Here is a 27,961-nt window from a genome sequence, read left to right on the forward strand (position 1 = left end):
TTAGTGGCCAATGTCATGATCAAACTCAGAGATTTCACTCAGTTGATAGAGCAGAAGAGAAAAGGAAGGCCGGTCATCTTTCCTCTGTGCGGGAGAGAGTGAGAGAGAATATTAATGTCAGCTTGAGAGGAACGACAAGATTAGGAAGGAAAAACATGTGAAAGGAATGAATATTATTGAAAGTAAAACCCACTCTTACCGAGAAAATGCCAATGGAAGAATGAGTTTTCCTGTGTGCAATGTTTCTTTTCTACTAGCAATGAATTTTGCCTAGTAGACACTAAGCACCTTGTTATGGTTAGCTATCATGATATCATCCATATCAAAGCTGAGCCCTACAAATGCGAAGCTTTCTTAGGAAGAAAACTGTTGAATTAACTTGGGTTAGGTGAACTACATAGGCTTCCCAGTGAAAGAAGAACAGTCTGTAGAGACAGCAGCTTAAATAAAAGGCAAAGAATCTAGAGTTTAATTTATCTTGCTAACTCAGATGAAAGCTGAAAAGTGCTTCACTTCCAGGATTTTATCTTGTGACCACACMAGTCATGAAGTGCATGCCCCCTTCCCTAAAAGACATAGGGCAGAGAGCTCTTGTCCTTGAGAATCAGGCCTTTCCCATTAAAATACTAACCATGCTCCAACAGTGGTTCATGACCTCATAAATGTTCTTGGAGGCCAGCTTGGGTTTGTAGAGCCGGAAACCTGCATTGATTTCTTCCACCACTTCTCCATTGGTGCGATTCTCATAGGGGATTTTACCTTCACTGAAGACCTCCCACATCAGCACTCCTAAAGCAAACAAACAATGAAGATAATAACAAAAAACCAACGATAAAATCTTCAACAGGCCCATAGCCAGTTTCCACCTGCTCTTCTCTGCAGCTCCCTGTTGATGTCTGTTCCTTGGAAAAGCTTTTTCACTCCGATTCTTAGAACATGCCTCAAAAAACAGGTCCTTGCATAGCAATACAGTCAGATGATGCCAGTGAAAATGCCTGTCCACCACTAAAATGTGTGGAAGTCCCAGTCTGGGTCAGTCCAAGTTTGGCTTCTCTTGCCTTATGGCAGATCCTAGCACAACAGGAACTTCTTTCCCACAGTGAGCCAAATGAAGTCTAAGAGCATTATGTGTCAGAAATCAGTGTGCTGTTTGTCTTCTCCCACAGGCTCCCTCTTTCTTCTTGCCATGAGAAGTAGAGGCAACACTAATGAATATACTCCATCCAGATGTGTAATGAGGAAGAAAGACTTCTTTTTTTTTTTTTTTTTTTTTTTTTTTTGATGAAGTAGATCTATTTTTGCTTCTAGATAATTACATACAAGAGAAGTCACTGACATTCATGCCAACCGTCTGTCCTAAACCAGAATTTGCTTGTGTTTTGGCAACGCAGGGGAGCAGAAAAGCAAAATGAAATACTTCATTTTTGTTAGTCAGCCTCAGTACTGGGAAATCCTCATCTGCAAAAATACCAGGTCGTGTGTTCCACTCAGATAAATTTGTGTGCRCTGAACTCACAATGGCGTTTCAAAAGGGCTATATTATGTATTTTTTTCTTTTCATAGCACTTAAATAATTTGTTATGCTTCCTTTTCAAAGCAGTAGAGAAACTCATGCTGTTATCTAGCAGGGTGGAAGAGAAGCAGAGAGACAAAATGACTCTAAACACGTTGCAGTTGGCTATCTGAGAGGCTCTGCAAACACCATGAATACAAGGTGTCTGTGCCGATAATAGGCCTGGTTTCTTTGGTCACTTAATATGACTATCTCAGTCAACTGTGTTCATTGTCATATTAGAACAGACAGACAGGCAGATAGAAAGAATAATCTGAAATAAAGATGTGTAACTCCGCAGTCGGCTTTGCTAAATAATGACCACCTTTTTGCTATTTTTTTTTTAAATAGAAGATGCAAAGATACTACTGCTTTTCAATGGATATACTGGCTGTAAGGTAGAATAAGGAAAACAATCATATTCCCTCAATGTGCACATTTCTAGCACTGGGAATATCTCACACCCAGTTTTGTCTTATGGGCACAGCAGGATTTCAGTCCTGGCAGAAGAGATGAATGGGCTGCAGAGCAGCAGAGCAGAAAGATTCCAAGAGTCATGAGATCATGACACAACAGGGGAATCCTCTTATGCAAACCCCACTGAATGGGGAGATAATCAATCACACAGAGGTACAACACTCATGCCTGCAAATTTCACGAGGAAGGCCTGATCAGTGCAAGTAAGACCGTTCAGACCTGCAACTGGCGTGTGCCAAATTCATCCAGCTTGGCTTGGCTGAAAATCAAACTAAGCCTGCATTTTGGAGGCATTTGGGTCTTAAAGGAGACCTAATGGAAATGATCACTTACATGACTGTGCAGACCAATTTAGGATTTGTGAAACAGATGAACATTCTTACCAAAGTAGCATTTCATTCTGTGTCACAGCCACTTTCCTGTAAGGTGTCATAGCTAGCTCCACTGGCTAATGTGGTCCCTTGTTATTATGTGATAAGTGCTGACAGTCTCCTCAGCATGCCAGAGGGCACAGAGAAATGGTGCTCTCTGATGCATGTCTGGATTGGGTTCTCAAAGGAGCCGAGTGCCCAGCTCCCACTGCAATGCCAATAATCTGCTACAAAAATGCATGAGCTTAGCGAGCACGAAATGCACAGGACAGCACTGTAAAGTGAGAGGGAAGCACAAAACCCACACGCACAGGCTAGCAAAGGTTATAATCCTGCATTATTTACTGCTGGGCCCGGAGCTGAGTGCTGCCCCATTGCCTGGGTGCTGTGCACAGCACACTGCAGTGATTCATTCTGCAGCGGTGTTATTTGCATGCTAGCTGGAGATGGGCCAGATACATGAGCGTGCCACAGCAACCGGCCGGGGAATAGCCTTTGTTATCTATAGCACCAATGGCTTTGGGGAAAAAACACAACAGCTTTCTTATCTAGGTGCGTCCAGAAGGGAGACCAAAGAACAGAGGCAAATCATGAAATAACACAAAAGGGAGCAGGAAASTAAGTGAGAAAAAGTGTGGGCAATGAAATAATATTTTCAGGCTGACAAAAGATAAATGGAGTGAGCAGAGCAAACTCTGAACTACAGTGGGTAGGAACAAATCTTTACTGCCTGGGACTGGCATGCAGGGGATGGACTGCCTAAATGCCTCTTCTTTCCTTTCTTTATGTAAYCTTTATGTTACAAAGGAACCAGTGATTCTCCAACCTTTTCTTGGGCAGTTATTCCATATCAGTATGAAGCAGAAAGTGCTATTTGTTATTGTATAATATTGCATAGGTATAATAGTTTAAATTAGCAGTACCTGCASTATTTCATAGGATCTAAATAGTTTGTATTATATAGTTTTTATGTTTTTATTTATATTATATTATTTTATATTATTTTGCTATTATTTCCTCCCTTTCACTTGAAAGATTTGGGCTTCTTTTTCAAAGCCATTATTCAGGCAAAACACTATGGGAATCCAGTAAACGTACAGTTTGGGAGATCTTGCTTGAAGATTGAACCCCTGGGCTTTTCTGTGTTTCTTGATTTTTTATTTATATTTTAATTAGAGATTCTTACCAAATGACCATACATCAGATTTGGTGCTATAGTTGCTGTAAGAGAAAACCTCCGGAGCAGACCATTTGACTGGAAACTTGGTACCCGTGGAGCTGGTGTACTGATCATCAAGGACAAACCTGGGAAGGGAAGAGAAGAGAGTACGCTGAGTAACCCCAGTCCAGGTTACAGCCTTGCAGGAAGTGTGTGCAGGCTCTGCAGCATTACCTTGACATCCCAAAGTCCGACACTTTGACCACGTGTGATTCCCCCACCAGGCAGTTCCGAGCAGCCTGCAAGAAGGCATAGAGGCAAAAAGGCAGTGCTGAAAGACTGTTACAGTCATTCTGCCACCTTTCTTTTCATAGACCCAATAGTGCTTAAAAATAGGAGAATAAGAGTGATAGTGCACCAWGTGAAGAGGGTGAGAACTTGAAGTTCTCATGCTGTCTGTACATTTTACACTCAGTGTGTTCCTGTTGCCAAGAACGCATCCAGCCATTAGTGTCACCTGCAGGCCTTTCTTGTCCGCAAGGAGCAAACAAAGAATCTGAAATATCCACAATCCCACACAGTCCTTGCTCCCCTAAGGGAAAGGCAGCAGTGACGGATGCAGTTTGACCGAATACAAGACAGCAGCTACCCAGTTCGCAAAAACTGATGACTTATGAATTGCAGAGGTCTGTGGTTGGCCATTAGAACCTCCACTTAATTAAAAGGATTGTATCAGCAATGCATGTTTGTACGTGTGTAAGAACAGCACCTGCTGGAGGCTTTGGTCTTTTTGGCATCTTCACTGGCTTTAGACATGGAGAGAGGCTAATCCCTGGGAGCTGTGGGAGCTGGGACCTCCAGGAAGAAAGAGTCCAGTCAGAAAAAAAGATGAACTTTAGGTCCTCCTTTCTTCTCTCCCCAACACAATGAAGGGAAATAGATAGTGGGCACTCCAGAGGATGCCTTTTTATTTTCCTTTAGCATTGCTTTTGCTTTTGCAACAATGGGAGATACTAGATCCTCTGGATGTACTGGAAACATAGGCAGGAAAAGTCTGAAAAGTGAAATTAGGGTAGGGAGAAGGCACAGGGAAAAGCCCAGCTGGAGAAGAGAATAAGTCTGGGTAGAACAGACCTACCAAGTCTCTGTGGATGACTGAATTTTGTTCCAGATAAGCCATTCCTTCACACACATCTTGGCACATGCCTAGGAGGGTTTCTTTTGAAAAACTGCCCCGCTGGCTCCTGAGGTAATCCGACAAGCAGCCGTGCTCCATAAACTCAAACACCAGGCATATCGGAGTCTTCTCAAAGCACACGCCGTAAAGCTGGACTAGTTTGGGATGAGACAGTTTCCTATGGGAAACAGAAGGAAGGGGGAGAAAGCAGGCTGAAATCAGCTCAGTCCTTCTCTTCTTACAGGGAGTTTGTTAAATGACAACTGCTTCRTTACCCTGCTGCTCTCCTCTCTGTGCAGAGGCCAGTCACAAAGGCAAAATAGAGAAAATGTGTAGAAGAAATCTAATTTCAATCTAGTTTGGCACTAAATATCATCCTGTCTCAATGATAATAGCTGYGAAAAGATTTTTCTGCACAGAAAATAATTCAATCAAACAAAAATCCATCTATTGCTATTTTGAAGAGAGAGAAATAAAAACCAAGCAAATTAAGTTGTGCAAAACGTAAAATATTGCTAAGTATTGCTTTTAATTAACATTTGTCACAACTTTTAGGAAATTACTTAATCCAATTATTTTTGACAAAACCACGTCTGTCTCCAGAACAAACCACCAAGAAATTCTGCCTTCCAGAAAATGGAAGATTGGAAGAAAGGAGAGATTCTGRATTCTGATAGCCTTGTGCACACAGTAATCCATCTACACTTGAATTTCCCTCCCTTGTAACCATCAGAACTCRCAGGTCTTTCATTATACTTTATAGATAAACAGTAGATAATCCAAGATTAAATTCTCTACTCAGTTTCTGGATCATTMTCACAGTACTTTGGTTCAGTTTTGTAAATCCTACAGAGACCTACTTTATTGGTGAGGCTACTACTCACATCATGAGTTTAGCTTCTTCAATGAAGTCTTCTTCAGACATTGCTCCTTCACGAATGGTCTTTATGGCTACCTTTGTCCGGTCCATCAAATAACCAAGGTGAACCACCCCAAACTGCCCACTGCCGATTTCCTGTACAAAGCTGAGCTCACAGGGATTTATGACCAATTTTCCTGTTGATCATAAGGGAGAAAGGATCAGTATCTGTCAGTGAAATGTCAAAGAAAAAGCTCTCCTGGGTTAAGCACTGAAACAAAGTGYGAATTTCTGGTTCTACCTCACATTGTCTGATCATTATCAGCTCATTTAACCAGTCCATGCTCCAATTCATGCTCAGTAAGAGGAATAAAACCTTCTGGTTTCTTTCCCCATTTTTATAATCTCTTCAGTTCTTCAGGGAGGATTGTTTCTACCATGTRTATGTGAACTATTAAGCACAGCATACTTTTGAGTTTCTGGATGTCTCCAAAAATTACAATAAAGACAATACCAGTCAAATTCTGTAGCCAGCTGTACACTGGTGCAAGCATCTTTCAGCTTTTGTCAGGCTGAGCTGGGATCTTGCTCCCAGCACCTTTCTTCCCTGTATCTATTACTGACTTTAATGAGACCCTAGTGTGCTTAGCATTTCCCTCAAGGCATTAAGGACGTTTCAGGATCAGCTTATTCAGTCATCAATAGTAACAACAGAGATGATAATTTAGGAAATGGCTCCATGTAAAGACTTGGAAAAATCTCTGGACTGCTGGGATAGGGACATTAATATTCACCAACACTATGAATATTTAGGCTCACCCAGTTAACCAGAGGGAAATGTGATCCCCATATGGTAAAATGAGTAACTGCATACCATAGCTCAGCCCTGCAGTGATTGGGGCCTGTTTTCTCCAGGAGCAGACCGCATACCGCAAACGAGTAACGAGACCTGAGTAACAGAGTCAAAGATGGGTTCCAGTTAATGTCACTGTCACGGGAAGTGCAATTGCCATTACCCTATAAAGGAAACTATACTGGAATCAGATTTATTGTACTGAGTTCTCAGCTCCACTTGAGGGCAGTTGAACTTCTATTCAAATTGTGATTTCCCGCCTACTCAAAGGAAGCCGATTCTAGCTAGTTTCAACTTATTTCTCATTTTTGCTCTTTTAAAGAGTATAAGTTCTGAGTCTCTATTAGCTCTTATGAGATGCCAAATTGCTATAGGATATTTTATTTGCAGGATATTCTGGAAACCCCAGGATTCCTTTGGTACTTTGGAACTGTAGGGCTGGAACACTTTGATGGCTATGGATCTTCCTGAGCAAAATGACACTGCAGCGTAACGCTGCAGGCAGCTTGGCCTGGCAAAGGTGACACATCTCCATCAAATTCTCAGAGTGAAAGTCATCATAGCGTCTGCACTGGTCCCACGCAGTCTTAAAAAGTCATCAGAATGAAGGTGCAGGGCTAGAAGCACAGACAGGATGATCATTTTCCTACCATCCACGTGCCAGGATAAACTGAGGAAAATGAGGTGCCATTTAGCATTTTGGTGTGAAGGCACAAGGCTTGAGGGTCTTATTTTCATCAAGTCACCTGGCTGCGTGGTAAAATGGCATCTCCCTGGGTCATTGTCAGCCTTCACTCACCTGCTGCATTGTGCTGGTGGTAGTTGATGAGGTCAGGGATACAGTCAAACACATGCTTTTCTGCCAAGTAATACCTCTTGGGAAAGTCATTTGTCTCATTGATATGATAATGCTTTATAACAGGATTGTTGTCAGTGCTGAAAAAGATAAGGTTTTGTTTGAGGAAAACTGTTTTCAGTAAAAAGATAGGAATTGTGGGGACAGAGGAAAAGCAAGTAAGGGGGACCTACTGCATGTGGAAAGAATGGGMCAGGAGTAATGAGTGAGCGACCCTTGCTAATGAAAGCAGTGCACTTGTGTGTTCTCTGTCTTGCTCATAGATGGTCTCATCTCTAGAAAGGCTGAGATTTCCAGATAAGAGCAGGTTGAGTACTAAGGTTCTCTATTGCCTCTTTCTGAAACAAAACTTTCTGCACCATCACATAAACCCTTTCACTAGTCCTGTATTATGTACCTATGCACCTTATGCATTGGACCAGCTTAAAGTCCATGCTGATCCTACAAATATTTTAGCCATGGGGACAGTTTCATCACACGTATAATCCCAGTAATATCTAAGGGACTATTTATGGGCAAAAAGTTAGATTCAGGGAGTCTTTAACAAGATGTTTTGCRAATGGCAGCCAACTCTTTGGCTTTTTTTGGAAGTGCATATCATTTTCATTAGCCTTCTGCTCTCTCTTTATGATGCCAAAACAACTACAGAGATTAAACTCTCAGAGAAGCAATTTCATTGATATAATTGATGCAAAAAGCTGTTGAGCTCAGCTGTACCTTAATGCTTTGGTGAAAACAGAGACTGTGTACATGCCAGGCTGCCTTGAATCTCTCACCATGAAGGCACCTTCCTTACCCTGTAACAGGAGTAACGTAGAGAAAATTGGTTAGAGACATAATGGAAAAGAAAGAAGCACAAGGCTGTGAAAGCTCTGCTCATCTTAGCACTGTCTACTGCTCTATCAGGAACATGTGCTAATCGCATAGGAAAAAATATATATAGGTCAGCAGCTCACTGGCAGATGTTTCACCTTTCCATGCACAGCCCAGAAGCTGCAGGTACCCAGATAGTCTCTCTTCGGTGCCACATATTTTTACCTCAGTTTCCTGAGGAAATGAGACTTATATGAGCATGCTGAGTGTGTGTGGGTGTGGGTGCACATGAGTATGTGTCTCTCTGGCCCTCTAAGGATCTGCCCTGCAAATTTTCAATCTACTGATCGATTTCAAGCTTTCTTGACAGAACACTTGGTGATATTAAGTTCACAGAAGCTTCATGAAAGTGGGCAACCTCTCTGACTCTTCCACCAAGTGAAAAGCTACAGGAAGAGCATGTAATTTATTAGACACCGAAGAGTTTGTATAGCACAGTATAAATGAAAGATCATTTATAAATGGCTCAGAAATTGGAAAAAACTTTGGCAAGATCTTGTCATTTCATAGAAGCACAGAGAAGCTCTAAAGAGGGTGCCTGGTTGCTGCAGTTAAAGTGTGATACAAATATTGAGGACTTTAGGACTTACCTCCTTGGCAGGCATGGCCTGTCATGAGAAAGTCCTAAGAGGCAAATTAATCAGGCCACCTTTCCAATGCTATATGTGACCATGATCTCTATAATTTGCATCGTGTCTGGCTGCTTCAAAGCACAGGCAGGACAGACATCTTAGTTTAAGAGCTGGTTTAAAAATTAAGATTGCACTCATGTGGAAGATTTCAACAAAAGGTATATTCTTTTTATTTTCAGAACATTTTTCACTGGGAAACTCTGTCTCTACTGAAAGTTTAAAAATACGTTCTCATATGCACGTACACACACAATTTAAAAAGAAAGAAACCATCCTTTTGGCTTTCACCCAAAATATGTCAGAATGAGGCTGGTTAGTTTTTCAGCTCCTGCCATTTTCCGGCCTCCTGCAGAGACTGAAGAGATGAACTAAAYGCACATTTTTTGTTGACGTGGTGCACTGAAACAGTGTTTTCCATCAGCCCTCGTTTGGGGTGTGTTTGGCTGAAGGAAGGTGGCACAACACACTGCCCACACGCAGCTCACGCGAGGGCAGGAGGGTTCGCTGGCACTTTCGTTCCTGMTAGTCCTTTTTCTTGCGTCACACGCCAAGGAGAGACAATGACAGCAGCCCAGCAGGAACCCAGGGGTCAACTCTCCCTTGCACAAAGCAGCCCTCACAGTCCTTTCCCCGTTTGCCATTAATTATTTATTATGGCCCATCTGACCCCCACATGACACYGGTTTACCTCATCCCTGAGGAGCATTTCTGCTTTGCTTCTGTTCATATTCTTATTGTACCACCTGAAAATGTCAAAAGAATCCAAGTCAGCATTTCCAGGCTGTTAAAATTTCAACTGAAAATCCTCTGGATTGAGAGTCCCAAGTGTTAAAGACAACAGTGAATATAGGGTAGGCAGATTTGAAGCTTGTCGCTTCTGTAACGAATTCATGGCTTTTAGAGGTACAAGAAAAGTGTAGGCACAACTTACTCATATATTTGCAGATTGTCAGGTGATTTTTCCACCAGGTAACTGCTTGGCACATAGCCTTCATGCCTGTTAAAATGCAAGAAGGAGTGAGTGTGCCAGCCAGACAGGATTTTCTCTTCATCTGTGGGAGTCAGCTCTGAAAATTTTTGCCTGCCAGAAGTCTTGCTCTTTGCATGATATAAATGTTGGTTATTATGTATTTAGTTTCATTGCTGAGAAAACGTTTTTTTTTGGGTTCTCTCTCACTAGTCATTGTAGATCTTACAATTTCTTTTTCCTCACACATACAACAGTGAGTGTCAGCCTGAACTAAGGACCRTTCTTTTTAAAATTAACTTTTTGTCTCCTTTTCTTCAGCTGCCTGGATAGCAGCAACATCAAAAGGAAGAACTCCCCCATCACTCTTTTTGTTAGCTGCCCCCCATTTTCTCCATCTGTCAGAAGATAGTTCACATATACTATGCAGCCTATATTTTAATGAAAGTTCAAGCTGGCTTTAGAAAAGGTTTGYAAATTGTATGTGAAAAGAGACTTACCCATTCTTATCTTGAATCAGCCACCAATGTTCTTCAGAGTTATCAATCACATAATATTCCTCATTATATTTTAATGTCAGCTCCTGTGGATTCTGGGCTTCATAGTCATATATGGCCAAGACTAAGGCATCCTTTGGGTCTAGCAACAACTTCTGCACAAATTAAGAACAAAGCAGATCATACTGAATCAACGGATAATCTCTAAAAAGATMGTACATTACCCTTTTTGATGGGTTCAAAAGCCTCAGCATTAGAAAATCACCCCAGAGTGCCTAGTGGGTTATACTGGCCACCCAAAAATCTGTAGCAATACTCAACTATAAGTTTCATGTAGAGATTTGTACAATTCAGAAAATAGTTATCTATTCTTTCTGTCAAGCTTAGGGTGTCACAGCCTTTCAACACAAGCGTTTCCTAAWTTTTTTAAAAAAGTTTCTTTTCTTAAAACTTTTCTTTGTCCTAATGCCCAGTTGGTTCTACAGTGGAGAATCCTGTGGTAACCACCACCTCTGTTGTTATATAAGGCTACACCTTTTTGTCCCTCCACAACTTGGTTTGGAAACTACTCACTCTGTTGCTCTTTATAGCAGCTTTTGCAGATTTGAATACTATTTTCGTATCCACCTCCCTCCCAGTTTCCCCTTCCTATGAATAGAAAGAACCAAACAACATCTTGAAACTTCTCTCACTTTTGGGGAGCCCCACCTCAATTTCTGTAAAAAACAAAACAAAAAACAGTGYGATGCTGCTAACTTACAGCTTATGAAAATGTATAGAAAAGGTAAGAGAAAACCCAGGGAATGTCATYACACACGATACTCCAGGTCAGTGAACCATAATGAACATTAATGAGGATATTTCCATCACCACTAGTTAAACACACTGGACACATGGAAAGCWTCTCATGCTGCACTGTACTCACCCAGTTATCTTCAGGAGTGGGAGGAAGAGGTTTCTTTGAAGCTGTAATGAAAACAAAAAGTTAAGTTGATGTAGACCTGGACAAAACCAGGGGATAAACCTAGGTTATTTTATAAACATGATACAAAAATTATGAATAGCAAGTCTTGGCCCTCTGTGTTTTTGATATAAGACATGCCAACAGTAGGAACATACACTGTGTCTGTCAGCCACACAACATGGAAACTGATGCACAAATTACCCAAGGAATCAATCAAAYACCAGAGGAAAAAGCCTTGGTTCAAAAGTGATTGACTTCTGTAACTGGTAACATCTTTTATCTTTTCCAGGAGACAAGTAAAGATTAAGCTTGGCCATTGAAACCGCAATGGAAATATGTTGAGGATAAAATAGGACACACAAGGGTGAACCTATCTTAAGAAAATTATTATTCTGATTTATTAATTGACCACATCTGRTCAATCTCTTAATTTTTCATATCTTTCAAAGATAGCATCAAGCATTACAAACAGGAAATTGTTAATTCAAAGCAAAGAATACTATATAAAGATGAGGCAGTATAAGGAATGTCCTGAGAAATTTGCAATGTCTATCTTGATAAAAATATTACATGATAAACTTCACTGCTTTGTACGAGACAGATGTAATCGTTTATTTAAGCCTGTAATAAGTATTTTGAAGGTTAGAATGCTCAAAATCTCATACCGTTTTTGGTGGGGTCATATTCTATACAACCAACTGCCATCTTCTCTGTCTGATCACAGCATCTCCATTTCCCATCCATCCAAAAATTTGGATGGTACTTTTGAACCAAACTGTTGTTGTTTCTGGTTTCTGAAAAATGTTAAAGTAAGAAAAAGAGGAAGAAAATGGATTTGTTTGCATTGACATCARCTCTGAAAGAGACGTAGAACTGAATGGAAATAATCTGCAATTTAAAGAAGCTTCTTTTTCTTTTCAAGACAGGTTTTAGTGAATAGTTTCAGCCCCCATTGTTAATGTTCTCCKTTCTCCTGAAAGGAGTGAAATCATCATCAGTGTGGAGGAACAGCCTGCCTGATGCTGATGGAGCTCAGTGGGAGGACAGAAGCCTCCCAAATCAACTATCTCTTGAAGTTGTTAAACATGAAAACCACAGGAGAAAATCTGGTATGCTATGTACTGATGATTCTCATAAAAGACTTTAGTTCTACTGTATGTATTGTGCAACACAGACACTCACTGCTTGRCTTGGCTTTTGGAAGCAGCTGTAGAAGCTGACATGCACTGACTCTAAACGTTTTTTTATATGTGTGAATATCAGACTTGAATGTCTGTATGACCAAATAAAAGTCCCATTTTGAGGTACAGGTTCTCTGTATATATTAATCATTCTCCTATAATGAGAAAAGAAATTCCTGCTCACCTGTTTCAAGAGACAATTCAAGTTACTCAAAGGAAGCACAGTCTCTAGAAACTTGGAAAAGGCTCCAGAGAGAAAMTAAGTGGTTACAGAAGTGTAGGAAGATCATCAGGCAAAAAGTTTTCAGAATGAATAATACACCAGCTTGTTATGAAAAAGGAGAAAGCTATAAAGGGAATCTGGTGTAATTTTCATGTAACTGAACAACACCTTCCTTGTGTCAAGTGCTTCACTTTGCAAGCAGTGGTTAGCTATTGTTCCTTCACTTCAGAACCATCGTAATGAACCACAGTGTAATTCGAGAGGAGAACAGGAAACGAAAGCTACCCACAAAAAATGTTTCTTAATAATTATGATTCTCTAAGAAGGTTGTCAACTAAACAAAGAATCTATTAATTAGAATTGAAAAAAAAATCTTCTACACAACAGAAYTATGTAATACAAACAAGAATTACTTAATATATAACAAGATTTAATAGAAAATAATTAGCCAAATAAAAGTAACTCATCTCTTCCTGAATAAGAAAATCTTGATTTATTGGAACATACTAAAAGTTTACCCTAAAAAGAAGAAAATTGAGAATTTCATAGTTCCAATATGCCCACAAGATTTGCAAACATAGTTGATTTCATAACAGCATTCTGATCATCATTTTACATGMTCAAATATAAGACATTGACTCCTCAATGTGTGCATTTTCTCTGCATTATTAGCCATTGAGAAAACTAGTCTTGAATAAGTAACTTTTTCAATTAGATGGCTCTGAAGTTTTATTACCTTCTTTCAGAGTAAAGACCCATCTCTGACGGCTCTCACGGTTGGGTGCAAACACATAGAGTATGTGGTTATCATGGACAATCTGTAAATTGAAGGAAAGCAGAAAGTGAGCCATTGGGTAACTGCTGAAGAAAACAGCCAGTAGCCTCCAAATCAAGAAATTAGGGACAAAGTGATGATACAGGCAAGAGTAGTAATCTAGGTCTGTCCAGAAGCATCTCATGACCTTGGTGAATTTTTGTTATTTAAAACTGAGTCRAAACCTTGATCAAGAACGGGTTCTAAACAAATACTATTTTAGATCAACTTTATGCTGTTAAGAAATACTATTGAAATCAATTGAGATGTAGCAATTTTAATCAGCAGAGAATTCAGCCGATTACTTGCTCATTGTGTTTTATTCTTCCAGAGCGTCTCTAGGAAAATAGTAACTGTTTCTTAGTCCCCAAAGAGTTGCTTGGGGTTCATTTTGATGCAAGAGAAGCTAAATTTGGCTCACATAATAAAGTGACAGAATCTTCCAATAAATGGMTATGTGGATTGCTAAGGATTTTCTTCGGGCTTTTTAGTAGCTTTCAACCTAGGACCATAGAGGAGAAATAGGAGGCTACAGCAGATGAACAATGAGCAATCAAGATGCTATTTTCATAAAGTTGTCCTTAATGATGAACAAGTGTAGGAAGAGAGAAATAGAACATTGGTGAAGTTTCACACCAGAGAGTAAACATCATCACAAGAAATAAAATGACTCAGAAACTTAACTGGATGACTACATTTGTATCTAAAATTCAATATAATACATATTCTGTATTTCTCTTCCAATACGTATCTCAATAATTTAACTCTAAGTGTGACCAGATGCATTTAGAAACTCTGGCCATTGTCTTTAAGCAGCAGTTTCTACAGGAAAGCAGCTGGTTTTTAAAGTCCTTCAGGTAGCATAGATGAGGCAATGATGATTATCAGCTAAAGAACAGGAAATATTTGCTACGTTTTGGACTGAAGCCCTTGCAGAGAGACACAGACAGCCATGTGACTCAACAGCTTTGCTTGCTACAGAGACATAAATCGTACCTCTTAGAAAAAGTAAAATAGAGGAATAATTTCCACTCTTTTAAAGCMACTGCTGTTGATACTGTTACAGCAGTATTAATGTTGCTATTGCTTCTGTACTATGTTTTGAGAATCTGAGGTGGATTTTGAAAGCTGCAGTAAGCAAATCTCTAAAACATGTGGCCAGGTCATGGCCATGCATGAGTGTGCAAAATCACCCATTTCAATCTGCTCTGCAAGGGGCTGACTTGCCAGAGGTGCCACACACAAAATAAAAATGTGATTCTGTTACTGCCTGGGCTTTGGTGGTTCCGCAGAAGATTCACAGCTGGTGAAGCTGAGGTATTTTAAAAATAGATAATATCTTCTTACAAAATACTACAAAATTGACTCCAGGACAAAATTCAGACAAGCTACAAGCAGGCATGGTTTCCTGACCTCATTTCTGGAATACTGGTCTTCATATATCCCCTTCACCAATTTCTGACCTAAAGACCACTAAACATATAAACGTATATTTACTTCACAATGATATAGGTGAAAAAACCAAATGATATAGGTGAAAAAAAACAATGATATAGGTGAAAAAAMCAAAACTCCTGTGAAAGATGTGCTTTATCTGAGCATAAGTTACTGGGCTCAGTGCTGACTAGCTCATGTGGAATAACTGAATATTGTGTTAAACCTGGGATAAAACTAGAAAAATTAATGTCCTTTCAAATACGCGTAAGAATTTACAGCACTTGTGATAACATTCAGTCTCTGATTTTCCAGTTAATTTCAAATCTCAGTTCTGATTTTCCTTCCTATTGCTACTCCCATATGTCAGAGAGAGAATTCTCCTGAACTATAAAATAAAGAGKTCAACAGTATGGTCAGCAAACAGACTCACCTGGAAAGGATATTTATACTGACAGGGAATAATGATGTCACTTTTCACAATTTCTACACATTTAATCCTGGAAAGTTCAACATRACCCTTCAATGTTCTTTTTTTCTAAAAGACAGAAAAAAAGCACTTAGTTAATGCTAATGATTCTGTATTAAATAAGTAGTTAGATAAGCCTGTGATGTCCCTAAGTGATTTTTCATTATTTCAATGGAGCAGAAGCAATTTAATTGGTTATATAAGACATTTAAAAGCATAAAAAAAATCATTCTTATATATCACACATATACGGATTGAACATACATTTATGCACATACATATGTTCCATTTCAACAGATTATTTTTAGAGAATCAGTCAAAACATCTGTCTGAAWTTTTTTTTCTCCCAACAAAATACCTTTTAACCAAAGAGAACTATTTCCATGAAACGTTGAATTTATTATCATTCATGTTTCACACTGACAAGATATAAAACAGCAAATAGTATATTTTTAGAAAATATTTGGGTAGTTAGGCTTTCAAAACACTAAGCATTTTATTAGAAAGTATTACTGCATTAGTAATTAGAACATTATTACTGCATATATGTTTCTTCCRAGAAACAAAACACTTCACTGTTTTTCACTTGAGTTTTTAGCTAAGAAAATAACAGGAAATTTTGAAATAAATAATTTTCTTTAAAAAACTGCCTGCAAAACTATTTTACTGGAGTAAAATAGTACTCTGCAGTATAGTTTTTGCTCCAACACCAGATAGCTAGATAATCATAAAGTCAGTTAGAAGCTGAGAAAAGAACAGGCATCCTAGAAACCTGCCACCAAAATTCCTGCCCTCATCATTACCCTCTTGCCTACTGAATCATCACCCAGCAGCYCCTGAGTTAAATCATACACGACTTTTTAAGGTAAGATGCATGAGGAAGCTAATGTGCAGTAGGTTGGTATGCAGTTCATGCTCAGTATCTAGTGCAGCTTTCTGCAGGATTTGCTGCAGAGGTACTTGCTCTTCAGAGACAAACCGGTTTCCTGTTTTGATTCTTTTTTTTCAGGAGGAATTGAACACCGAAGCTTCTCCTCCTTTCAGGAGGAATTGAACACCTGAGCCTTGTGACAACATGACAGAAAATTGTGATATTTAAGAGCCCCTTCACTGCAAAAAAAAATTGTTTTCCAAACACAGGCTACTGTCAATGGGAGAGAGCATGAACTCTGGAGARCGTTTTATCCTCTTTACGGGTTACCATTCAGAGACATTTCAAGACTCTGGCCCAAATCTATGTGTTGCTCATCCTCTTGTCTCCTTCCTGGCTTTCTTGCTCCTATTGCATCCCTTGATCCCTGTGGACGTGCAGCTCTGCTACCCCAGCAGCAGCCATCCGCAGGGCATGGAACCTTTTCCTCCACCYGCTCCCATCTCCATGCCCACCCCTCGGCATGGCATTCGTGACTGTCTGCCCTCTTGCTGCCTTTCATTAACAATTTTAGCCTAAAACAGGGAAGCCGCTGGTGGCAGTGGTCACAGAGGGTGCGGTTCGCCGCAGTGAAGAGTCAAACAGCCTCAAAACAGAGAAGTCTAAAGGACCCTCAGACATTATTCTGGTGCAACCATCTAAGTATTTTGCCTTTGCATACTTGGACTTCAAGAAAGAGAGTAAAATTATTACAGTTTTGGCATACATTACCACACTGGGCTTTCCTGRTGTATGTTATGGCCAGCCAACAGTTCAACTGAATTCACTGCCAGGACTACCTCCTATAGAATGGACTTACCTATATAGCTATCTCAGGCGAAGCTGGACTTTTTTATCAATAAATGTCAAAGCACACTTAATATAAATACCAATTTACTAGCATGAATAGTGTCAAGCCTTAGGAAGCCTTATTCCATCTTGTTTTCTCCATCTATTTTCCCTCAGCTTTGCTTATTCACTCCTTCCTTCCAGATCGCGCCTCCTTTGTCTCTTCTCCACAAACTCCTCTTTCATTTGTTTGCCCCTTGGGATTTCTACCCTTTCCACGAGACTCAAAGCCATTTATTTCCTGTAAAAACCTTCAATTTTGCTGACARTGAACCCTCCTTCCTCTTACTACTTTGAAGTCCCAGGCCTTAACCACATGGATTCCTCCTCGGAGGCCTTGGGAATCAATGTGGCTCTGCTCACACACTCTGCTCTGTTACTTCAGACTAGTTTTTGTTGATACCTTTCCGGGCTCTGCTGAAAGACTGAGTCCAGCTTTTACAAGAAGCTTTATGCAGCTTTCCTACAGCTCTCATCACCTACTGTGCCCCTTCAAACGCCCTCATTTCAACAGCAGAAGCCCCTCTCAATCTCAGGTTATGGCACAACTTCAGTCTGCATCTCACTGCTTGTGCATTCCCTGGCAGATCCGCAGCAGATGGGACGTTGCTGGTAGAAGGCAATTACAGTCCTGCAGCAGCGCAAAACAACTGGAATTACCACTCACAACCCCTGTATTACTGAGAAACTGGGCTGGAAACTAAACATATCCCTGGCTCTGTGATGCCTGACTACACTTTAATCTAACAAAAGCAACTGAGCCATCTGGAAGGGAGTGGAGGGGAAAAGCCTCTGAAAAATGATCTCCCAAAACCTCAGAGACTTGTTCCTAAAAGGGCTAGACAAAACATGCTGACAGCTTTCCATTTGCTTTTTCCAGTCTGCCTAGAGCATAATTAGGTTGGAAACATCTTTTGTCTCTGCTGCAACCACCTTTGTTTTAGCTGTTTTGTCATAAACTCATCAGCGTTCTTACTCTGCAATGTGTGTGCAAAGATACCCAGGGCATGCTGATGCCCCAGCTTAGATGAAGTATAGGGCATTGCAGATCAGGATGTCTTTTTTTATTCCTTTTGGTTCATTATATTTGCAAAAGGCAATTCCAGCAATGACACCTAACAGCATTGCACAGAGACTAGTACATTGCTGTCCTCAGTACTCCTCTCGCCACATCACTCCAGCATCTCCTTCACTGTTTTGATCTTCAGCTTGTCTCTATAGCAAAAACTAAATGTTCACAATGGTCCTTATTTCCCTCAGACACTGGAATAATTAAATACAGGATAGAAAAAGGCAGGATTTTGCAACTCACTAACTAGTCTACAATAATTTCTACATGCATAGTCTACCCTGCAACACAAAAAAGGATCTCACTTTGCTTGTACGGAGTATAAACTCCCAGACATTTGCCACGCATGAGGCAAAATTGGAGTGCACTGAGGTGTCACAGCTAAGGTAATAATGCAACAAGTTTTTGTGCGAAAATGGGCAGTCCTTCCTTGCCACTTCCACCACACTGCTACTAGTATGGGCCATGGCAGCTTGGCCATCACTACCAGCTGCTCTTGACCAGCTYACAGTGCTGGCTTAAACTGCCTGCAGGGCCAGAGCAGCCCTGCACCGGAGCCCTGGAAGGAGCAGGACAGGGAGCAGTAGCAGCAGCTACAGGTAACATGACTGTGCTGTAAGCCTGCTTCCTGGCTGCGGTTCTGTGTGCTTGGGGTTCCCATATATATCATATATTGTATCATATATCATATGATATCATATATCATATATATCATATATATCATATATTGTAATATATGAGGTTCTATAGTCAGGGGCAGGCAAGAATAGGTTGCACTCTGGCTAACCCTTATTATTTTTGTTCCCAGTTCATCAAATGTGCTATACCAGACCTGGGTGTTGAAGGGCCATAGGCACCAGGAACGTTGATGGGGGCTTAAAGCTTTGGCTAAACCACACTGCATTATATAACAAAGTGACACGAGAACACAGCGCTGCTGCAAAGCTTCGCTGCGCGCGCAGAGGGGCAAGTGCCTCACGCAGGCTGGGGAATGTGAGCTTTGGTGACACACAGAAACATTTCACAGCAGCAAGTTGCTCAGTGAATGCACATGCTGAGCAGCTCAAAGGGTTAGCTACCAACGGGTCCCGGCGAAGAGTCACCAGTGCTGGGGGCAGAGTGAAGTARGGGAGGTGAGACACGATGGTGAGAGACCACAGTGGTGGTCAGAGTGGCCCATGCTTGGTCCTCACTTGCAGCCAGACACTTTCCCTCAGTAGGCAGGTAAGGGAAGGCTAATTTATAGATGCAGTGGATAGAGGTAGGAAATTCCAGTCCCCTGTAAGCTCAACCGCAAAAGCATTTCCGTCAGTACAAGCATTTCATGACATTCTTTTTGGTAGGTTTTCTTTGCAAGAATTCAAGCAGAATTTTATTCGCTGTTTTCACTTATYTTGAGTCAAGAGAAGTCTTCTTAATTAACCACCCAGACAGTTGAGTAATTAGGGGTCTTTGCCTCCACACTTGGCCTGACCCATTTGTCCCTCGTCACCTGCTTCTCTTGCCCCTGTTGTGCAGGCTCGGCAGAGGCAGAAGTTGATTTGAGGGTTTCGTACACTGTGGATTGGTCAGGGGAAAACAAAGCAACTTAATCTTTTAAAACATTGCACACAAGACCACAGGCAGAGGAGAAGAAAAAAAAAAAAACTCTGACTTCTGCACGATGCTGGAATAAAGTGTATGTAAGTGCAAAGAGAGGCTTGCATGCACATGAGAGCATTTAAAACCAGCAATGAGAGACTACTCTGCTGGTGACAGCAGCTGGCAGCAGGGCTTTCAACATCTCCTGTGGACACAGGTCTCACATAGCCCATGGAAAGGCTCATACGTGTAGACTGAATAGTCTCTAGATCCATGCACAACGCTTACTAGTGATGGATAATTGCTCACAGAAATGGTAAATTGGCAATGCCAATAATAGGTCTTAACTGTAGCATATTACAAGTCAGCTGCATCTTTATCCCACCCGTTTCTGTGGTACCAGTGCATTCTGGTGTAATGGAGGGGTCAATATGAGCTCGGGCTGTGCATGAGCTGGTTTCAGGGAGCAGAGGGAATGCAGCTTTGCAGGGCAGTGCTTGAATGAAGGCAGGACTTCTTAGATGCCTTTCTAGAATTCCCTTCAGGAAAGGCAGTTCTCCTTCCTCAAGTTGGAAATACAGTTTCCAACTGTGTTGCTTTTCGCTGGCTTTCAGTAAGTTGCATTTTCATGTCTAAAAGTGGGTTCACCGAATGCTAGTGCTGTAAATTCAAGCTGCAGTCTCCACATTTTTCTCCTTCATGCATATTATCACCTGCCATAGAGACTGAGGAGACTAGTTTGTGTCTTCAGCGATGCCTTTGCAGCCCTCATGATTCTCAGAAACAGCTTCATTGCTGATGGGAGCAACAGGACAGAAAGGAGCAGAAAACCTGTTCATTCAGCTGATTTAGGCCAGAAGTGAACAGAAGAAAAATAACACACACTTCCTGCATTACTAGAGTCCACAGTTGTGACCGAATGCACACAGGGGGTGGATGCCCTAAGAAGGGGAAAAATTTACATTGCTGCTATTGAGAGCACAATAACCGAACTTTAAATAATCGCTAGCTATGCACAGGAAAGTTGCACGCTCACAGCTGTGAAACGGCGTGTGTTGTTCCTAGATCAGCACATGTTCTCAAGGTAGCCAGAAAGAAACATGCTTAGGCTGAAATAAAATGAAAAAAAAAAACCCAAACCAAAAACCATAGAAATGCTTGTCTTTGGAGTAATTTGGGTTGACTTCAAAATGATTGAAAAATTATATATATTTCAAATGTCTTTCTCKGATACAGCTGTCTCTGAACTCAGAAAGGGGGAAAAAAGTGTTTATATGTTTTATATGTTTATCCTTCATGATATTTCCTCCCAGACTCTAGAAAAACACTTTAGCCTATTTTTGTAGTTTTACTCTAAACAACAGAAACTGACTGCTGCTGGAGACAGGGCACTTGGTTYGTGGATCTTTTGTGTGAACTAAGGCAAGCATTTTTATATTCCTATGTGCTTAAATTAAGCTCTAGGATTAATACAGGAACTTTATATAGAGTATGTATCATTTTCTCTTATGTGTTTGCTTGTAACTCCACAAGAAAATATTTACCATAGCCATGCAGCGTTAAAGCTGTACTTTGGCTAACAAAATGTTATCGGAATGGCTGGAAGGAGGATGTGAATCCGTAGCTTTTGAGAGAAAAAAAGCAGTCTCTAACCACCAGTAGAAAATAAGTGGGGCAAGGAACAGACAGCTCCAGCAGACATGCTTTCCTYTTTGCAGACAGATCAATATCAAAGTAAAGCACAACCTTTGTGAAAGATAAAACAACCTTCCCGCAGCACAGACTGCAAATTATAGTGAACATCATCTTTTTTTTAATTACTGACACTTTGCCGTCTTTCTGGTGTTATTCTCTTCAGGCCTTGCTGAACTTCTGGTGTAATCTGGAAAGGAATCTCTGGATTTCCTGGGCTATTCCAATTCTCCCTATACCTATAGTATGGCATAGGCTCTTATTTAACAGCTACTTAGACTACTAATCTCTCATAGCCAAATGTTGGCTGTAGGATAGGAATGGACACTAACACAGCACATAATAACTATGAACTTAAGGGATATCATTTAAACAAGAAGGACTTATTTTTAATGGTAATTCTGTTAGAATATTTTTCTGATAACTGAAAGACTTGAACCTCCTCAAACACTGTGCCGGTGCACTTACTCTCTGTCCCTTAACACTACAGCATATGCTGTTTTAATCCTAATAGTTAGGATATTAAGAACTGCTCTTAGCTAGGTTGATAGGAATCTTGCCCAATTGTTAACATTGTTTGGTATTTTGGGTGTTCTCTCTTCTATTAGGACAAATATAGCTTTAGGTTTTATAGGAAATGAACCGATTAAGTCTTAGAATGGAATTAGAAATTTAAATTAAGCAATTTGAATTTTAAAAGAAAGCTTTATGGGATTTTGCATCTCTTGCCAATACCAAACCTTCCAGAGGAAAAGTGTGAAGAGGTGATAATTGATACTACTGGGATTTTCCACAGAACTCTGACTCTTGTGCTATGTTGTAATTCCTCTAGTTATCCTGTTATATCTGATATATAAATCCCATGGTTCACATGCCTATTATGACTATTCTGTCCTCCAACTTGAATGGAAAAGAAAGGACACATTGTTGGTGTGCTATCAGGTAGACCCAATGCAATTTCACTTCCAACAACTAATTTCATATCAAATCTTTTTTACTGAAGTCAGTATTGTTTTTACACAAAATCTATTCCATGAAAACAATCTCATTTTTTGTAATGAATTTACTCAGTTAAATTCTCAGTGACATTGGGTAATATCTCTAGAAGATAAATTACTCCTCCATCCCTTGTAAAGCCCTATGGGCCAGATCCTTATCTGATGAAAACAAGTATTGTGTTTCCATCAAAATAATATAAAACCACATAAATTTAATAATTCTTTAAAAAGGCTGCAAAAGTGAATGGTGGTATATCTGGACCTCAAACTTTATACATCAAGCTAAGAGTTATCTGGTTCACTCTTTTCTCCTCCTGGCTTGCTCTGTTGCTTAGTCTTCAGAATTATATGAGCCTAAAACATAAGAAATGCAGGGAAAAATTGCAACCATAACCTTCTTGCAAGGTTTCTACATTGCAAAGCATTCCTTTCCGTGGATTGTGCATATTAAACATTTAAGTAGAGATATCATCTGGACATAAGAGCATTTTCCTCTTGGCCCACATGTCAGCAATAGCCCAAATTTTCACGGAACTGCTATTTCAAGTTCTGATAAAACCAGGCACATTGTTGTTATTGTCTCAAGTCCTCTCTGAGAGCAAAATTGATTAATGTAGGATGCATTCCTACCAACACAGTTGTTTGACAAGAAAATCAATGTCACCATAAAGAGAAAAAAAATGATCCTTTGTTTCTAAGTGGGCTTTCTGATATGAAAGATTTTCTTCTGATATGAAAGATTTTTACATTATAGGAAAGTATACAGTATTCATGACTGATACCTGTTATGGTATCAGGAATACAAGAAACACATATTGTATTAAATGTTCAAGAAACAATTTGGACAGCCACTGCAGCAAAGACCAAAATGGAGATCTTTAGAAGCAAAGTCCTTATTAGAGTCTTGGGGAAAACAAACTCTTTCCAAAGCAACAACAAAGAGTTATTTTGTCACCATAAGTAGGTGGACTATCACAAATAAAACAGACAATACAACAGCAGCAGCTGAAACTTTTTTTTTTTTTTTATGAGAAGCTTTTCAGACAAGTTTAGTCCTTTTWTCTCCTGGAAAAGACACTGAAAGCAAATTCTGAGACACGCTGAAGTACCTTGTTTACATCTGAATGTCAAAGATCTGAGTGAAGGAGCCCATGGCAGGGCTGACTTATGCTGCTTGACCTCTTGAGTATCTGACCAGCGTAGGAAGAATAGTACTGATCTAARTGAAGGGGAATTTCTTTTTCTGCACTTCTTTCATGGCTTTCTTTGAAAAATTAGACAAGTGTCATGAGTTCATTAAGCTTAACAACATGGAGATGCCTGAACTTCCCTGGTGTTAGGTGTAGTTTCACAGCCCCTAAATAAGTCTTAGAATGCCCCGATCAGACAAGGCATTACAAAGATGTGTATTTCTGAAGGGACAACCTGTGGCATAGGGACACAAATACCTCTCCATGGATGGTACAGATGGATCCAAACACTCGCTGCAGTTTGCAGAACTGCAGAGAACAAGCAGCTCCAATCCAGAGCCTGCATAGCAGCACCGGTGTGGCACCATCCGAGAGGACAGCAGCCCAGATACTGGTGTGTGGCATCAGCCTCAGACATCTGTGCACTCTCAGATGACAGATGGCTTGAATTCTGAGCAGAGCAGCTCCTTTCTGTCTGTCCTCATCCAGGCAGACATGGTTTGCATGACATGACAAAGACTRTACATGAACTTAGCATCTGACCTGCAAATTAACTCTTACTCTCCTGTCTGCTAGTTTTACCACAGATCATAAGCCGTTAGGGCAACAGGATCGAGGTAACTCACCAGTTCAGGCATTTTTGTTATGGCCAAGTACATCTGAAAATGTGTCCCAGAGATCACTTGTCTGCTAAAGGGATTCGCTTCTCTGCTTCTTTTGCAGTAATGCAAATATATTGGGACCCTAGGAAGTCACACAAGTGTCTGCATTATAGATTATTATGATGAGGATCAAACTCACTGGAAGAGTTAAAATAATTACTGCCATGTGCTTACTTACTCATATACACAGTAGATATAAAATTAGACCCTACAAACTAAGAAGTTCTGCTCATGGAAGCAATTTGCATGTTATTATAAAGACACTTCTGATGTATTTTAGTCAAGACGGGGGCTGAACACATGTGCTTTATGCTAAGACAGCCATGCATTGTGCACTGTGTAATGAATTCAAGAAGACATAGCTTCTTATTGTGGTCAGTTTGGAGGGACTCATTCTCTTAATGAGATATGTAAATACCTTTCATTAGCATTAATGGCCATTTTGTGTTGACCCGTGACGTGAAAAGAGCTTTCTTTCTAGCTATGTGCTGTTACAAGAGAAAAAAAAAAAGATATTCCAGTTATTTCAAAAATTTGCCTTTATGATTAGCTTTTGATACGATTTACAGAATTATCCTGTATTTTACTCTGGCCTGTTTATTTTYGTGCTATGTATTGCTACAGTCAAACTTGTAAAGATCCTTTCATACCCATCATGTCAAAATAGAGAGAAAGGGAGTAGATGCCAAACCCTGTTGTTCACAAGGTCTAAATATGGGCAAAACATGTAAGCCTGTGCCTAAAACATGAGCTTTCACTTTACTTTAGGGCAACCCCATTGAATTCTACAGGACTTTGCAAACTGATAAGCGCTCAGCTAATTCTTTTATCTGAGTGTTACTGACATAGCTTGGACCAGGTGAAGGTGTTCTTAAAGAAGCTCTCTAAAATCTTATAGCAAACATCCTCAGAGATTTTCCTTGGAGCAAACATACTTTAAAAGCCCAACACTTGCTGGCTCCCTCTGTTTGGTGCAGGCAACTTGCCTGTCCCTGTCCTTGAGCCCAGTGAGCACAGAGCAGCCGATGCCAGGGGCATTTTGCCCCCCTTGCCTCTGGAGCAGGGTGGCCACATGTAGACTACCTTGTGGAAGTGGCCCATGGCCTCTACCATCCCCTAAAATTGTCTGATTAGAGCCAAAACTGTCTCCAGGGAGGAGCCCTGGTACACATCATCAATTCCCATGCCTGCAAATGCTCCTTGGTCCAGCTTCTTTCACTAGGATGGACAAGGCCAATGCATCAGGCARACACTACAAGTTTCCTAGCCCTGGCCCCAAGGCTGTGTACACGGTCACTGCGGATCCACTCAGTCCTTAGCACGAGACATGAGGGCGACAGCAAGGCATGCCTTAAGCTTTCCTCTCCAGAACAGGCCTGACCTGATTATGTGGAGGCCTGACCAGGAATTTGGGGGAAGTTTGCTGAAGAGGCTGAAGATTGGTTCTGCAAGCATTTAACAAGTCTTTTCCCTATTTGCTACTAAGCTCTTCTATTACTGATTATTGATCTGATTTTGATAATTTTTATGAGCACAAAATCAATGTTTCATGGAAAATCAGCCCTCTAATTATAAATGTATCCACAGTCACTCCAACATTTCTGTATGCCTAAAGATACATACATATGTATGTAACTTTACATATAACTGTCTATATATTATGCAATATAAGTTTTTAATGGATAAAATATACTAACTCGTTATCTGATCCAACTTTGCATTGCCTTGTTCTGATGCCTCTGGACTTACAGCATTTTAAATCACCTAAAGATTTGGTCCTCTATAGTCTGGTTTTGGAGATCAACATTTCAGAAGTTCCTAACCTATACAAATATATATACATTTACGTATAAGGGTATTTGCCAGCTGTCATTCACCATGAACTGATATTTTGAATGTGTAGTGTAACAATTTGCCTTTGAAAGCTTTTAAAACATTTACTTCGGGCCTTTGAAGGTAACTCGCCATGGTCTAATCGACATTTGGGAAGACTAGGGGATAACATTTCCAAAGTAACTTATGAAATCTGTGCCCCACTGAAAGCCACTGGGTCTCATTTTCCAAACTATTTAAGTGTCTAAAGACACAGGCAGACACTTATTCAATTTCGGATAAGTACTTAGGCAGGATAAATGTTGAATTCCGTTCAAATCCATCAAGTTTCAGAAAGTACCAAAAAGCATTAGTTAAGATTCTTCTAAATATTTACAGCTGAATTATTTAGATATCCTTGAAAATTTTAACTGGAATAATCAAGTGGAATATTTAGAATACAAAATCTTAAAAAAAAAAATCTATCTGGATAACAGGCACGGAGAGTCTGAAACCAAGTAGTGACAACATAGGCAGTGACAAATGTTTCCTATTTAAATATGAAGATATGGAAAAGCACCATCTATAAAATAAAGTAAGTACAATATTTGTTGAACATRTTTGGGAGAAGTAACTTGCAAGTAATAATGGCCATTAACACTTGAGCACATTCAACCTCAGCTGGGTAGTAATACGACATCAGGGCACATTATTGTTTGCTTTCCTTGTCGGTTTCAGTTTTAAATTAATTTTCTATATCGTGGTCCCCAAAACCRATTTGTTTAAGGTAACATCACTTAGACAGATTAGATTAACAGCGAGCTCATTGATTACTGGCAAACAAACAGTATGATTTACAACTGTCTAATGAGGCCTAGAAAACTTCTCGCTAAATCTAGGAAAATGGGAATAATTCTTACTTCACTAGAATACTTAGTACAATGGATTGACTCCTCGTTTATTTCATATTTAGCAAATCAGAGAAATGAGAGCTGGGAGAAACAATGACTAGTCCAAACATGTATCTCATCACCACACTTCTTTTTAAGCTAGATCTGAAGACTAGACTTATTAAATATGACAATTGAATTTATTTATAAATTTAAGACCTACCCACCACCAATTTGTTGCCTAAAGAAAAAGATGAGAAAGTAAAGACAYGTGGCTGTTTTTCTGCCAGATGTAGGGTACATGACACTGCAAGACGCCACTGCTGGTCACTCCTGCACCCCTGTGGACTGCCAGGTGCAGTCGGCTGTCCCACCTATCAGTGGTGGGAGCCTGTTGTAAATTCCTACAAGAAAATCAGATCCTTTCTATAAACTGGCTAGGTCTTATTCGTCTACACCAGACGCCCATTACCCAGTAGTTTTGAATGAGCTATTTGACTATTTTGTAATTTTCAGTGAATGATGCTGTAATAAAGACCAGAAATATTAAGTTAGTAACACCTAGCCGAGAGTTCATCCTTCCTCCAACTGCATTATGAGAGAGAAAATGGCTGACATACCCCATGGCGATGTTCATAGTAAGCCAACTTGGACTGGGTTAAGACAAAGAAGCGCACTTTGAAGTTGGAAGGAGACGTCCTTCTCTTCTGCTGGGATTTTTTGATGAGCTGTTCCTCCAGGAGCACACAGTTATTCATTGCTGAGCCAAGAATGGTTCTCTCCCAGGACAYGGGATGCCTGCCCTAGGTGCTGAGCACCCGTCCAAGACAGAGAACCAAGAAGGCAGTTAGTTTTTTAACAAAAAAAAAGGTGTTCATAAGGCAGCGTAGGTGCTTTGAGCTTTATCTTCACATCTACAGCAAAGCTTCCTTTCTGTCAAACCATAACCA

The 27,961-nt window shown here is 40.2% G+C and overlaps 1 protein-coding gene across 1 annotated transcript; it reads right to left on the bottom strand.

The window, feature by feature from the left end:
* On the bottom strand, positions 1-27,809 carry ITK (IL2 inducible T cell kinase). Its single transcript, XM_026047525.1, has 17 exons — positions 27,632-27,809; positions 15,323-15,427; positions 13,378-13,459; positions 11,903-12,031; positions 11,199-11,239; positions 10,277-10,428; positions 9,741-9,806; positions 9,498-9,552; positions 8,022-8,101; positions 7,248-7,384; positions 6,470-6,544; positions 5,621-5,792; positions 4,698-4,914; positions 3,794-3,858; positions 3,587-3,705; positions 632-789; positions 1-84 (listed from the first exon to the last, which is right to left on the bottom strand). Exons 1-17 carry the CDS (start codon positions 27,767-27,769, stop codon positions 1-3), a joined length of 1,875 nt encoding a protein of 624 aa, XP_025903310.1. The 5' UTR covers positions 27,770-27,809.
* Between the last annotated feature and the right edge of the window lie 152 nt (positions 27,810-27,961).

Source organism: Nothoprocta perdicaria, unplaced genomic scaffold (assembly GCF_003342845.1).
Source record: "Nothoprocta perdicaria isolate Ctin4 unplaced genomic scaffold, notPer1 scaffold_5, whole genome shotgun sequence".
Taxonomy (NCBI): domain Eukaryota; kingdom Metazoa; phylum Chordata; class Aves; order Tinamiformes; family Tinamidae; genus Nothoprocta; species Nothoprocta perdicaria.